At 42.3% G+C, this 12,759-nt stretch overlaps 1 protein-coding gene across 10 annotated transcripts in view; it reads left to right on the forward strand.

Moving 5' to 3' along the window:
* Nucleotides 1–12,759, forward strand: part of KCTD18 (potassium channel tetramerization domain containing 18) — a 55,510-nt gene that overhangs the window by 33,456 nt on the left and 9,295 nt on the right. For 3 of the 10 annotated variants that reach the window (XM_017876295.1, XM_017876321.1, XM_017876305.1), the window contains 4 exons: nucleotides 5,386–5,620; nucleotides 7,509–7,720; nucleotides 10,186–10,379; nucleotides 11,424–11,518. In XM_017876295.1, the coding sequence (XP_017731784.1) occupies nucleotides 5,461–5,620; nucleotides 7,509–7,720; nucleotides 10,186–10,379; nucleotides 11,424–11,518 (661 nt within the window). In that variant the 5' untranslated portion in view covers nucleotides 5,386–5,460. Of the gene's footprint in view, nucleotides 1–2,380; nucleotides 2,873–2,980; nucleotides 3,003–3,024; nucleotides 3,043–5,385; nucleotides 5,621–7,508; nucleotides 7,721–10,185; nucleotides 10,380–11,423; nucleotides 11,519–12,759 lie in introns of those variants that run through there. The other 7 variants (XM_017876287.1, XM_017876356.1, XM_017876281.1 and 4 more) reach the window with 7 other exon arrangements.

Below are 12,759 nucleotides of genomic sequence, written 5' to 3' on the forward strand. Positions count from 1 at the left end.
GTTTACCTACTTAAGCCCCAGCAATGGCGGGCGTCCCTCCCCCAGCCTCACTGCTGCCTTGCGGTTAGATCGTCGCAGATTGCTGTGTTAACAATGAGGGAGGCTCCGTGGGCGTGGGACCCTCCCGGCCAGGTGAGGGATATATTCTTCTGGTGTGCCCGTTTGCTTAAAGTGCGGTATTGGGGTGGGAGTTACCCGATTTTCCAGGTGTTGTGTGTCTCAGTTCCCCTGGCTAGGAAAAGGGATTCCCTTCCCCTTGCGCTTCGCAGGTGAGGCGATGCCTTGCCCTGCTTCAGCTCTCGCTGGTCAGGCTGTAGCAGCTGACCAGCACCGATTGTCCGGCACTCCCTAGTGAGATGACCCCAGTACCTCAGTTAAAAATGCAGAAATCACCGGTCTTCTGTGTCGCTCGCGCTGGGAGTTGGAGACTGGAGCTGTTCCTATTCGGCCATCTTGCTCCCGAGCCTCTAATGTCTTTCCTAATTCCCCTCAGATGCGTCCCTATTATTACCTCACAGGTGTTCCCTTCAATAAATCTCTCACATGTCTAATCTGATAATATTGTTTGCTTCTCAGGGGATCCATATTAACACATTGTATTTGATCCACCAACAAATTTTATGTCATGTCTGTCTCCTGAGTACACCTCTTGCATCCATCCACTTCTCTTTATTGCCAACACTACTCAAGGAGGAACTATGACATTTCTCCCCTGGATTATTGCAATAGTTATCTACTTCCATCTCATACCTCTCCAATCCGTTCTCATCTCAGTAGCCACAGTGGTTTTCTTTTTTTAATAGTAAATCAATCAGGTCACTTCCCTGCTTAAAACCTTTCAATAGCTTCTCATTATGCTTAGAATCAAATTAAACTTCTACCACGGCCACACAATACTTTAGAGCCTGGGCTCTTGCCTCTCTCTTCAACCTCATCCCATCTCATCTTCCCCTTTGTCCTGTTGCCCACCAAGGCTCAAACATACTACTAGTGGCCTTTCTCTTCCTACAAATTGCTGAGTCCTTTCCTGCCTGAGGGGCTTCCCACTTGCTCTCCCTTCTTCCTAAAATACCCTTCCTCCATCTCTGCAGAAGGTGGACTCATTCTCACTCCTAGCCCTCAACTTAAATTCCCACTGATTTCCTCGCACCTGTTATCACCATCTGTCACCACTTTGCTTAGTGTATGTTTCTCCCACTTGAACAAGGGCAGGCAAACTATGGCCCGTGGACCACCGTTTGTTTTTGTCTGGCCCATGATCTAAGAATGGCTTCTACATATTTAAGTGTTTGAAAAAGCTGCATTTTTAAAAGAATATTTTATGACACATGAAAATTATGTGAAATTGGAATTTCAGTGTCCATAAAGTTGGAACTAGCAATGCTCATTTGTTTAGGTTTTGCCTATGCCATCTTTCAGACTACAACTGCCAAGTTGAGTAGTTGTGTATGGCCCACAAAGCCTAAAATATTTACAGAACAAGTTTTCTGCACTGTGTACTGGAATGTAAGGTTGAACGCCCATTATTTCTCTCGTCCAGTCCTTTACTCTCAGTGCTTGCTCCATAGCTAGTGCTTAATAATTATAGATTGAACAAACCTTCCCTCTCTCCTATCTAAGGGGATAGGTTGACTTACCTCTCTTTGGCTTATTCTCTTCTAAGAGCCAGTCAGGGAAATTTGGAACCCAAAATTTTTGATTTTGGGGAAGCACCTTGAAAACAGGACTGTTATATTTTTCTTGAAATACCTAGCACAGTACCTTGCATAAGGTAAGATGCTGCTAGAAACTGGAAGAACTCCTTTAGGGTTATCATTAACAGGAAATTAAGTAGTGCATGCAAAGCACTTAGCACAGTGTCAGGTGTACAAAAGTGTTGAATAAATGTTTGCTCTCGCCTCAATTTTCCTTGCTATAATGGGAAATAAATATCACCCTTTATATCACTGTCACACAGACTAAACAAGAATGCTGTGTGTGAAAAAGCTTTGTAAGCTGCAGACACTATCCAGATAGACTTATCCAAGTGCAATATATTAACACACGTTGGCACTGAGCAGCCCCGTTTGGAAGGATGGGCACTGACCTGGGGGTGAGAACACTTAACATTCTAATTCTTGTCACTTATTAAGTGACCTGGGACAATCGCAACTTCACCTGTAAAACCAGCCTCTGAACAGACAAGACCGTCCCGCGGGGTTCAGCCCTGGCCTTCTCTGCCGTGCCTTTCCGTTGCCTCTGGGATGGAAGACCCACCCGACTCCGAGGCGGCCAGCTGGGGCGAGACCAGTCTGGGGGCGTGGCGTGGCGTGCTCGGGGCGTGGCCTCCCTCCCTCCGGGAGCCGCCGCCGTAGAGCCGGGCCGCACGGGGGCGCCGCTGGGGCCGCTCCGCTTTCCGAGTTGCCGAGCAGCGGAGAAGGCGTTCACTTCCGCGTCCGCCCAGCGGCGTCAGGCGGCCACGCCGAGGGTCTGGCGGGCCGCAGGTCAGTCTGGGAAGCTGCCGACCCGCACCACCCCGCCGGTGCGGAAGAGCCGGGCGCGGGATGGGCCGCGGGCCCGGAAGGCGGCGGGGCGCCCTGAGGAAGGGCCCGGGCCGCGCTGGTAACGCGCGCGTCCCGGGCTGCAGGCTTGGTCTTCGGGCCGATTTGGGGGTCTCCAGGCCGCGGAAGACCGTGACGGGGCTTTCTGGCTTCCCAGCTCCTCCCGGCTCTTCCCGCTTCGGAAGAGGAGTGTGAGCCCCTTGAGCGATGTTTCTCAAAGTGGGGTTCGCGGGCAGATCCCCAAATCTTTCTGAGGCAGACTTTCTGAGGAGCTCTGTGCTGTGGCCTGAGTGTCTTCGTTTTCCCAAGCGTCCCTGATGGTTTTGATGCAGGTGATCATAGGACCGCACTCTGGGGGACATTGTCCTCGAGGGCTGGACACTTTTCACATAGCAGGGAGCCTAACTGGGTGCTTTTGAGGATGGGGCCTGCGGAGTGACCCCCTGGTGTGGCCTTGGAATGGTGATGTTCTTCTCCTTAGAAGAGACTGCCTGGGGTTTGGGTAGGAGGAGTAGCTCTTAAATCCTGGGGATCGGGGTGCTGCTGTGTTATTGTAACTAAGTCTTGAGATGGACAGATGCTTAAAGAGAGTGAAAGGGCTGGGTCAGGAGCCATAGGGGTGAAACAGTGCTGGAGGAGCCGGTGTGGGATGAAGCAGGAGGAACTTGGGGTCCGTTCTGCCGATCTGGATTGGGACTGGCCCCACAACCTACTAGCAGTCAGCCCTTGTGTGGCCCCTGTACACATCTCTCTTTTTTTACCCCAGGGTCCTCATCTGTCAACAGGGACGGTAGTTCCCATCCAACAGAGTTTTTGTGTGAATTAGGTAATGTGTGTCAAGTGTCTCTTACAATGACTGACACATCATAAGCATTCAGTAAATGGGAGTTACTGAGATGACACAGGCCCTGGCTTCCTTGGCCTAAACACCAAAAAGTAGGGATTAAACAAATGGGGTAAAATGTGGACAGACACACAAAGTGTATTTGTAGAACTGTGCAAGGATTCAAACTTGGGGGTCAGAAGGATACGTGGGACAGTCATCCAAGAAATTAGTTTTGCTGAGGGCCTTGAAGAATAGATAGATAGGATTCCAGGGAGCTAGTAATGAGGCAGAGGGAACTAGATCCATCCCATGCCTCAGAGGTGGCTCTCACACATGGATCTTTGGAGTGCTGCTCCTGGGACTTCTAGGCAGTGCAAGATGTCACATCCATAAGTGGTTTTGGAAGGCTGGACCTTTGGCCCATAATGGTTTCTGTTGCTGAACGTGTTCTACACACATGGTCTTCCTTAGATTTTAATGGTCTCCTTCCATTTTATTGAAGACTGGCTGGTATCTACAAAACGATCTTAGTTGGTCACTGAGTAAAAGTGAATTGACATTGATGTAGTTGAGCCTTTCGGCAGCCATTTTAAACTTGCTATGAAATGTGTGGATACTGCAGATTCTCAATATTGGGAGTACCTTTCTCATCACAGTATTGTTCTAGGTGGGAAAACACCACAGTGTCACCTGTGGTTCTGTGATCTCCAGAATGGATTAAAAAATCCAACCCTTAAACCTTCCCTGGGCCAGGCGCAGTGGCTCACGCCTGTAATCTCAGCACTTTGGAAGGCTGAGGTGGGTGGATCACCTGAGGTCAGGAGTTCGAGACCAGACTGACCAATATGGTGAAACGCCATCTCTACTAAAATTACAAAAATTAGCCGGGCATAATGGTGTGCACCTGTAGTCCCAGCTACTCAGGAGGCTGAGGCAGGAGAATCGCTTGAACCCGGGAGTGAGCCAAGATTGCACTACTGTACTCCACCCTGGGCTACAGAGCAAGACTGCATCTCAACAAACAAACAAACAAAGCCAAAAACTTCCCTAAAGCTTCATCCATTTCCCAGTGAAGAAGCTGGATGATTTGGCTATGTTATTTGTAGTTCTAGACTAGTCTGGCTACTGGCATATGTAGAATTCTGATCCCAGGCTGGGCGTGGTGGCTCATGCCTGTAATCTCAGCACTTTGGAAGGCCAAGACAGGAAGATTGCTTGAGCCCAGAAGTACAAGACTAGCCTGGGCAACACAGTGAGACCCTGTCTCATTAAAAAAAAAATTCTTTTTTAATTAAAAGAAGAACTCTAATCTCAATTGATAAATTATATATTCCTTAGTTACCTAAGAATTACAGTTATCATTGTTAATAATTCCTGCTCCTTCATTTCCTTACATTTCCAGAGTCAGTATCAAGTCCCTCAGTAGACACTTTATGGTTAAATTTATATCATTATGCATAATATTTATAATTTATTGAATAGTTACCATGAGCCAGAGACTGTTCTAAATGCTCTTTTGCTGTTTTATATGTTCTTTTAATTATTCCTCTGATAGTCCTTTGAGGTAGGCATCATCACTGCCTCCATTTTATAGAAGAGGAAGATAAGTAATTTGCCCAAGATTCTAGAGCTGGTGAGGGGAAGAGTCTAGCAGCTCAATTCCATGCTGTCCACTGATCTCTGCAGTCTAGAGGCTCCCTCAGACTTACCATGGTTAAAAAGATATGTGAATACTGAAGATCATAAGCAGGCCTCACCTTTGTTTGCTGTGTGACAGAGAGTGCATTACCATGTTTAAACAGTCATTTCAACAGTGATGATTGCGTTGTTAGTAATTTATTATATTTTAAAACCCTCTGAGCCAACGTTTTCCAACTTCTTAGCATATCTTGAAATTCTCTTATATAAAATCCTTCAATTCAATATTGCCAGTACTGAGGAATTTATTTTCAGTCATGTTTTATTATCTATTTAGTGTCTTATTGTAAATGGCAAGGATGACTGTCCTTTGTTTTACAGAGGGAGACGGAGACATCATTGTTTTGAAGTTTCTGAAAGTGTTGGGAGGCAAAAATTGAGGTGCCTGGGGGAGAAATGGAAGGCCACAAGGCAGGAGAAGAGGTGCTAGATGTTCTCCGACTGAATGTGGGTGGCTGTATTTACACAGCCCGGCGGGAGTCCTTGTGCCGCTTCAAAGACTCCATGTTGGCATCTATGTTCAGTGGTCGCTTTCCTCTAAAAACAGATGAGTCAGGTAAATGTCTAAAGTCTGAAAGCATGATCTGAATATTTATTAACACAAGAGTCCAGTTTAAATTCCCTTTGATTTTCCTAATTACAGCGAAATGTACTAGATGAATATACTAATTACTGAGATCATTAGGACTCTATGGAGATTCATTAAGTACATGGAGAAATTAAATACTTTTTCTGAAAATCTGTGATAATGTTGTTAAAAGTTGACAAAGAAGTAAGAGTTCATAAAGGCTGGTCATAACCTAATTACAGGGATTAACTATATTTTGAAACATGTTACTTTCATGTAGCTTTGAGTGATGATATTGACAGTGATTAAATAGATTTGCTTCTCTCTGTGTTCTTGAAGTTAGAAAATGTGTTTGTCTGGAGAAAGCAGCTGCCCTTATTGCTAGCAGAGCAGCCATCATCATTGCAGAATTAGTGTTGGGCTCGCCACCTAGCCTAGCTGTGTAGTCTTGCTATGTGGCCGATGTGCATGGCTGAGAAAAAGTCTGTGCAGTGATACCGTCAGGTGCTAAGGAGCAGTGGACTGAAAACTGGGTTTCAGAAGAAACTGTAAATCACATAGGTAGAGTTCTGGGACTGCTGTCTGCTTCCAGTGCTCTGGGACTCACTGAACCTACTACTGGTTGTAAAGAAACTTCATCAATACAAATGAGGTTTTTTGCACTGTGTATGAGCCCCAGACCCACTCTTGGTTCTGTGTTAGAGGAGAACGATTGAGGAGTCTTGAACATAAGGGGCTGTTCTACTGTTAATAACCCTGGTGTTAGGAGGTTGCTTTGCTGGTTAAACGGTAGTTGAAAGACTGGGGGAAAAAAGTCACCAGTGGCTGGTGCCCAGGGCTTGGTATCTACCTGGGCAGAAAGGTTGTTGGGGCAAAGATGGTAAGCAGGGATTGAGTTTTCTTCTCTGCCCCTAAATTTTATCTTCTTAATCCCTTCCTCATGCAGAGGTTTTTCTTTTCTTTTTTTTTTTTTTTAATTCTGCTAAATTATCTAAGAAAAATATTTTATTATAAAGTAGTACCAGCATAGCGTTTCTTCTTTTTTAAAGTTTGGATTCTCATAGTACAAAAGGACTAACCCAGTAATGCCAATCATCTGGCATGCCTGGAGCAAGGAACCCCGGGTTTGTAGTGTTGCTGACAGGCAAACACTGGACATAGTGATGAGCACCCCACATGCTCTTTTAGTGAGCACCTCCATGTACCTGTTCTAGTCCAGCTGAGATAAGGTTGGGGTAAACTTCTGTTTCTACCAGCAGTGTGGGGTGCCCTTAGCTTTTGCAGTGGCCATTGTGGGAATATAGTCATTGCATCCAAAGTTCTAAATGGATCTCGCAATGTATTTTCCCATATGGTAGTGAGAGCGCAAAGGTCCACCACTGACTCATTCAGTTTCTTTGTGTACAAATTAGAAAAGGGTGCCCTTTTATCCAGGAAGATGCAGTTCCATGCCAGGGTGCATGGCTTGGTGGGCAGAGTGTGGGTTTGGTTTTAGCCTCTCTTGGCCGCTTGGCCTAGCATGGTATATATAGTACACCGGTATGAGCAAACATGGCAACCCTGGTGATATATGTTTGCATTCAAACTTATGTGCAGTATTATAGAACTACAGGTGATTTTCCCACACAACTCATTCAGATTCTGTTTTACAATATCACCTATTTGTAAGCAGAGGGTTGCTGGTATATCATATTTGGTGTTTGAATAACCACAAGTCTAGCTTAGATTACATAAACCTATTTGAACACTAGATGTTAACTTTCATGTGAGAAAGAAACATTTATAACTGTAGAGGTCCTCAGACCTAGTTTGATTTGTTGAAATCTTATTGATTAACAGAATCTCTACAATCATTTTTGAACTGAATGTTTTCTAGGGGCTTGTGTTATTGACCGTGATGGACGTCTATTTAAATACCTGTTGGATTACCTTCATGGAGAAGTTCAGATTCCCACAGATGAGCAAACCCGCATCGCCCTACAGGAAGAGGCTGATTACTTTGGCATCCCTTATCCGTACAGCCTGTCTGACCATTTGGCCAATGAAATGGAGACATATTCTTTAAGGTCAAATATAGAACTTAAAAAGGTCTTGGCATTTTTTTTTAAGTTTTTGAATATATATATTTATGATGCACAAAGCAATATGTACTATTTTGCTTAGCCTGTGTTTTCACATTAACCAAACAGGATAGTTTTTATACACTTTGAAGACATGTTTCTTTACTACTACTTCTCATTTTTTAAGGCCAAAGTTCTTGGAAAGTATATTGCCACTCAAAGGTTGATTGAGTTTATATTCCTCATTGAAGATTTAGCACTTTTTGATGGCTTTTTTATAGAACTCAGGAAATTCTTTTTAAATTAAGAGAAATACTATACTATGTGAGGGCATAGTGGTATTATTTTATTTACTAAAATGATTTTTGAAAAGAATGATCCTGATAAATAATAAAGCATCTTACTTGATTTAGTAAGTAGTAGTTTGTTACTAATTTAAAACATTAGTTTGGCTAATTCACTTTGAGATCAGTAAATCTCTTTTAAGATGCTTCTATTTTAAATTACATTTTAAAGATCTTTACGTGATTTGAAAATCCTAAGTACCTGTTTTTGTCTTATTGAAAGTATTATATGTGTTATTAATTAGCACTTTTGAGCATCTAAGAAAAATATTTTTTCTTAGAAAATTGTTAATAGTGAAAACTGATCTGAACTGGTTTGAGTTCTTTGATTTGGATGTCAGCATTTAGGAAGAAAGCTGATGGGTGGTTGGTTATCAGGAGTGCAGCATGAAGAGAAAGTTGGTTTGGTTCCAGATCCCCTGTAGGAATTTGCATAGTTATATGGGTTCTGCTACTGAAGTTATTCATAAACTATATTTTCAAACAATAGTCTTTCCCTGCTGTTACCACATCTGCAGAATGAGGCCTGACTAGAAGGTTGGGAGGGTTAATGCTCATCTTCAGAAGTCTCAGCTCCATCGTCTTTTATTCCTGGTTTTTATTCAAAAAGGACCCAGCATGCCCACATTCATGTTGTCAGCCAACACATGTTTATTTCAAGTGCCTGTGACATGTATGGCACTGTACAAGGGGCTGTGTGGAACACCAAGAAATACAACATGCAGTTCTTTGCCCTTGAAGTTTATAGTATAGTTGGGAATTCTTGTATATATATATGTAAGTAAAATTCCAAACTAGTACAGGAATTAGCAATATTGAATGAAAGTGCAAGACATGGTAGGGCCTCATTTTCATTCACTGAGTCAGTGAATACTAGGCATCTCCTTTGTGTCAGGCACTATTCCAGACACTTGGGATATAACAGTGAACACAACAAAGTACCTGTCCAGAGTACTTACAGCAGTAAAGCTGTTCCTCCCAGGGAAAGCCCTGGCAGCTTCACAGGGTGAAACCCTTCTGCTCTGTGCCCTGGAGCACCTTGTGGTCTCACTGGTGGCACTTCTTTTTTTTTTTCTGTGAGATGGAGTTTCACTCTTGTTGCCCAGGCTGGAGTGCAATTGTATGATCTTGGCCCACCACAACCTCCGCGTCCTGGGTTCAAGCGATTCTCCTGCCTCGGCCTCCCAAGTAGCTGGGATTACAGGCATGTGCCACCACGCCCGGCTAATTTTGAATTTTTAGTAGAGACAGGGTTTCTCCATGTTGGTCAGGCCGGTCTTGAACGCCCAACCTCAGGTGATCCGCTTGCCTTGGCCTCCCCAAGTGCTGGGGTTATAGGCGTGAGCCACCACACCCAGTCCTGGTGGCACTTCTTACACAGGGTGGTGGCAGCTTGTTCAGTGTCTGTCTTCTGCATTAGCTATAAACTCTAGGAGGGCTGGGACCCTGTCTCACCATTGTTCATCGTTAATATCTTCAGGACCTTAGAGCTCAGCACAGAGCAGGAACTTAATATTCAAATGAATGAATGAATAGGTGGATAAGTGCCAAATGAGTTCAGGCAGCATATATTGAGTTTAGATACTGAGTTTATATATTCATATCTTTCAGTGTAAGAGAAAATCAATCTGGTTAGTCCATGATTAGAATTTGGAGCTAAAAATAGGGACCAACCATGGGGTTAGTCAGTAGAAGGTAAATGGAAGATTGTGTCAAATGGGACATTTTGGGGAAATTACTCTAAAGGGAAAATAAAAAGGTCTACATTTTAGTTATTATACGAAGATTTCAAAATTAAAAGTGATGTTGGCAGTGGAGGAATGATCTCATAAAGATTATAAAATTAAAAGTGATGTTGCCAGACTAAAGGAGTAAGAAATAAAATGGAATTTCCATGTGGAAAAGGATTCTGTAGATGAAAAGGTGTTGGGTTTTGGGTGGTACTTTTGTGAGTGTCCTTCCCGCCCCGATTTAATTCAAAAAAATGTGTGTTTGATTTTAAAGGTGTAAAGACTAAGTTGAAATTTATAATCTTTTATTTCCCTTATGACCAACTAGAATTTCAGCTTTTATATGAAAGTAATGGAGCATATTCATTTTATTTTACTCTAGAATTAAATTCAAATTTTGTATATACTTTTTGCTTCAGGCTTTAACAGACTTCTGTGATTCATATGGCTTAGTCTGCAATAAACCAACAGTTTGGGTTCTCCACTATCTTAACACATCTGGTGCAAGCTGTGAGAGTAGAATTATTGGTGTATATGCCACAAAAACTGATGGAACAGACGCTATTGATAAGCAGCTGGGAGGAAGAATTCACAGCAAAAGCATTTTTAAAAGGTATGTCCAAATTTAAATGTGAAAAAGAACAAAATAAAGTCTTGGTCTCTTCTAAGGGGTGTTTCTGAGTGAAATGTACTTGACTAGAAAAGACCATTAACACCTCTCAGGAGACAGAGTGAGCCATCATAGCGGTTGAGATAGGCCTGCTTCATGAGGAAATTATAATTAAGATCATTTCACATACAGTATGGATAAGCTGCAGGCCAGCTGCATGATCTAATGCAGTGGTTCTCAGCTGGGAGTCTGCTTCAGAATCCCCTACCCCAAGAGGCTTAAAAAGAAAAGAAGAGAAAGAGAAAAGAAAAGCCACATGCCTGGTGTTTTCCTAGACCATAGAAGCATTGGCAGAAGAAGTCAGCAGGCCTATTGAGCGACCCAGGGCCAGCCTGCCTTGGTGTCTTCTTCTGAGAAATGACGAAGCACTTCCCTGGTCCCTTCCAGCTTTAAAATTTTATGACTTGAACATGTTAAATTCTTAAGAGTTATTACTTAATATTTTTCCTGTAATCTTATTTACACTGGTTAATTCACTTAGCAATTTTAAAAAAAATTCTCTGGCAGGTGGGATTGGGTCAAATATTAGTCACTAATGCAGGATCATATAACTTTGCCTTTTTAGATGATTAAATATGTCATCAGTTTCTGAATTCTTTACAGATAGGGATGCTTCTATGTAAGATATGTAAGTGTCTGGCATAATGCTGGTCAAAAGTGAGTAATTTCTAAGTTCATTGGGGTTTACTGATTTTTCTAAAAAACTTGATATTAAAGATGTGTTGATTTGTCTACATGGTGTATATGGTGGAATTAATAAAATACTATGGTAAAAAGAGATCGAAATGTAGGTTAGTATATTATATAATGTGTACATGTATATCTATGTAAGCATATGTATACTTAAGGATCACAGAACAACTACTGAGTGCCTACGTATTTTTTCCCTTAATTAACAAGCTCTTATTAAATGTATATTAGCTGTATGTATATATATACATCCATACTTAGGTAGTATATTTTCATTACTTTTTGCAATATTTCTAGAGAGGCGGGAAATAATGTTCAGTACATTTGGAGCTATTATTCAGTAGCAGAGCTGAAGAAAATGATGGATGCCTTTGATGCCTGGGAAGGAAAAGGTACAGTGCAATTCTTTTATTTCATGGAAGCAGGTAGACTTTTTACAAAGAAAAAAATAAGACAAAGTAAACTCAAATACTGCATTTCTTTGTTTTAGAAAGTATTCTTTTGAGTGTGTCAATGTATTTGTCATCTCATGGTAACACTGAGGCAGTTTACTTACAAATCTTTAAATCCCATGAGTTGCTAGATATTATTAATAGTTTATAATTCAGTAACTTTAAGTATGCTTCTGTTAGCTAGGCTTATTTAATTTAATTAAATAAGAGTTCATTTAGTACCTACTGTGTATTGGAAAAATGCTTCAAATTAAGCATAAAATATGTAATCAAGGAAAGGGAGAGAAAATAATGCTGGAGAAGATATCTAAAGAGCCCTTATAAAGTAATTACAATAATCTTGAAATGTACACTTCGAAAACTGATCATTTTTCTCAAACTACAGAGTGAGAGTTGGTAATAATAATGCTGTTTTATATCTCTGATAAGTAGTTTACATTCAGTATCTCTTAGTCCTAACACAATCCTGTACACTACTTACCATTCCTATTTATAGATGAGGAAACTGAGTCTCAGAAGGGCTTTGACACTTTCATAAGGATCACAGAAGGGTTACATGTTCTGTTCTATGCCTAAGCATTTTTTTTTCTTAATTAACAACCGTGTATAGGTGCAAAGTATTGTAACAAGTCCTAAAATTGGATCCAAAGATAAATAAGACATATTCCATCCTCAGATAATCCTAAAAGCTAATAAAGACTGACTGCCAGTCACATAATGGATAAAAAAACTGGGCCTGGTGTCATGTACCTATTGTCCCGGCTACTCGGGAGGCTGAGGCAGGAGGATTGCCTGAGCCCAGGAGTTTGAAGGTGCAGTGAGCTAGAATCACACCACTGCACTCCAGCCTGGGTGACAGAGCAAGACATAAAAGGAGAGGAAGAAACTTTCAAAAACTGCATTGACTGGGTGCAGTAGCTCATGCCTATAATCCCAGGACTTTGAGAGACCGAGGCAGGTGGATCACCTGAGGTCAGGAGTTTGAGACCAGCATCACCAACATGGCGTAACCCTGTCTCTACTAAATACAAAAAATTAGCTGGGCATGGTGGCGCATGCCTGTGATCCCAGCTATTGAGACGCTGAGGTGGGAAAATGGCTTGAACCCGGGAGGCGGAGGTTGCAGTAAGCTGAGATTGTACCATTGCACTCCAGCCTGGGCAACAAGAACGAAACTCCGT

Source organism: Rhinopithecus bieti, unplaced genomic scaffold, assembly GCF_001698545.2.
Source record: "Rhinopithecus bieti isolate Rb0 unplaced genomic scaffold, ASM169854v2 scaffold_980, whole genome shotgun sequence".
Lineage (NCBI taxonomy): Eukaryota > Metazoa > Chordata > Mammalia > Primates > Cercopithecidae > Rhinopithecus > Rhinopithecus bieti.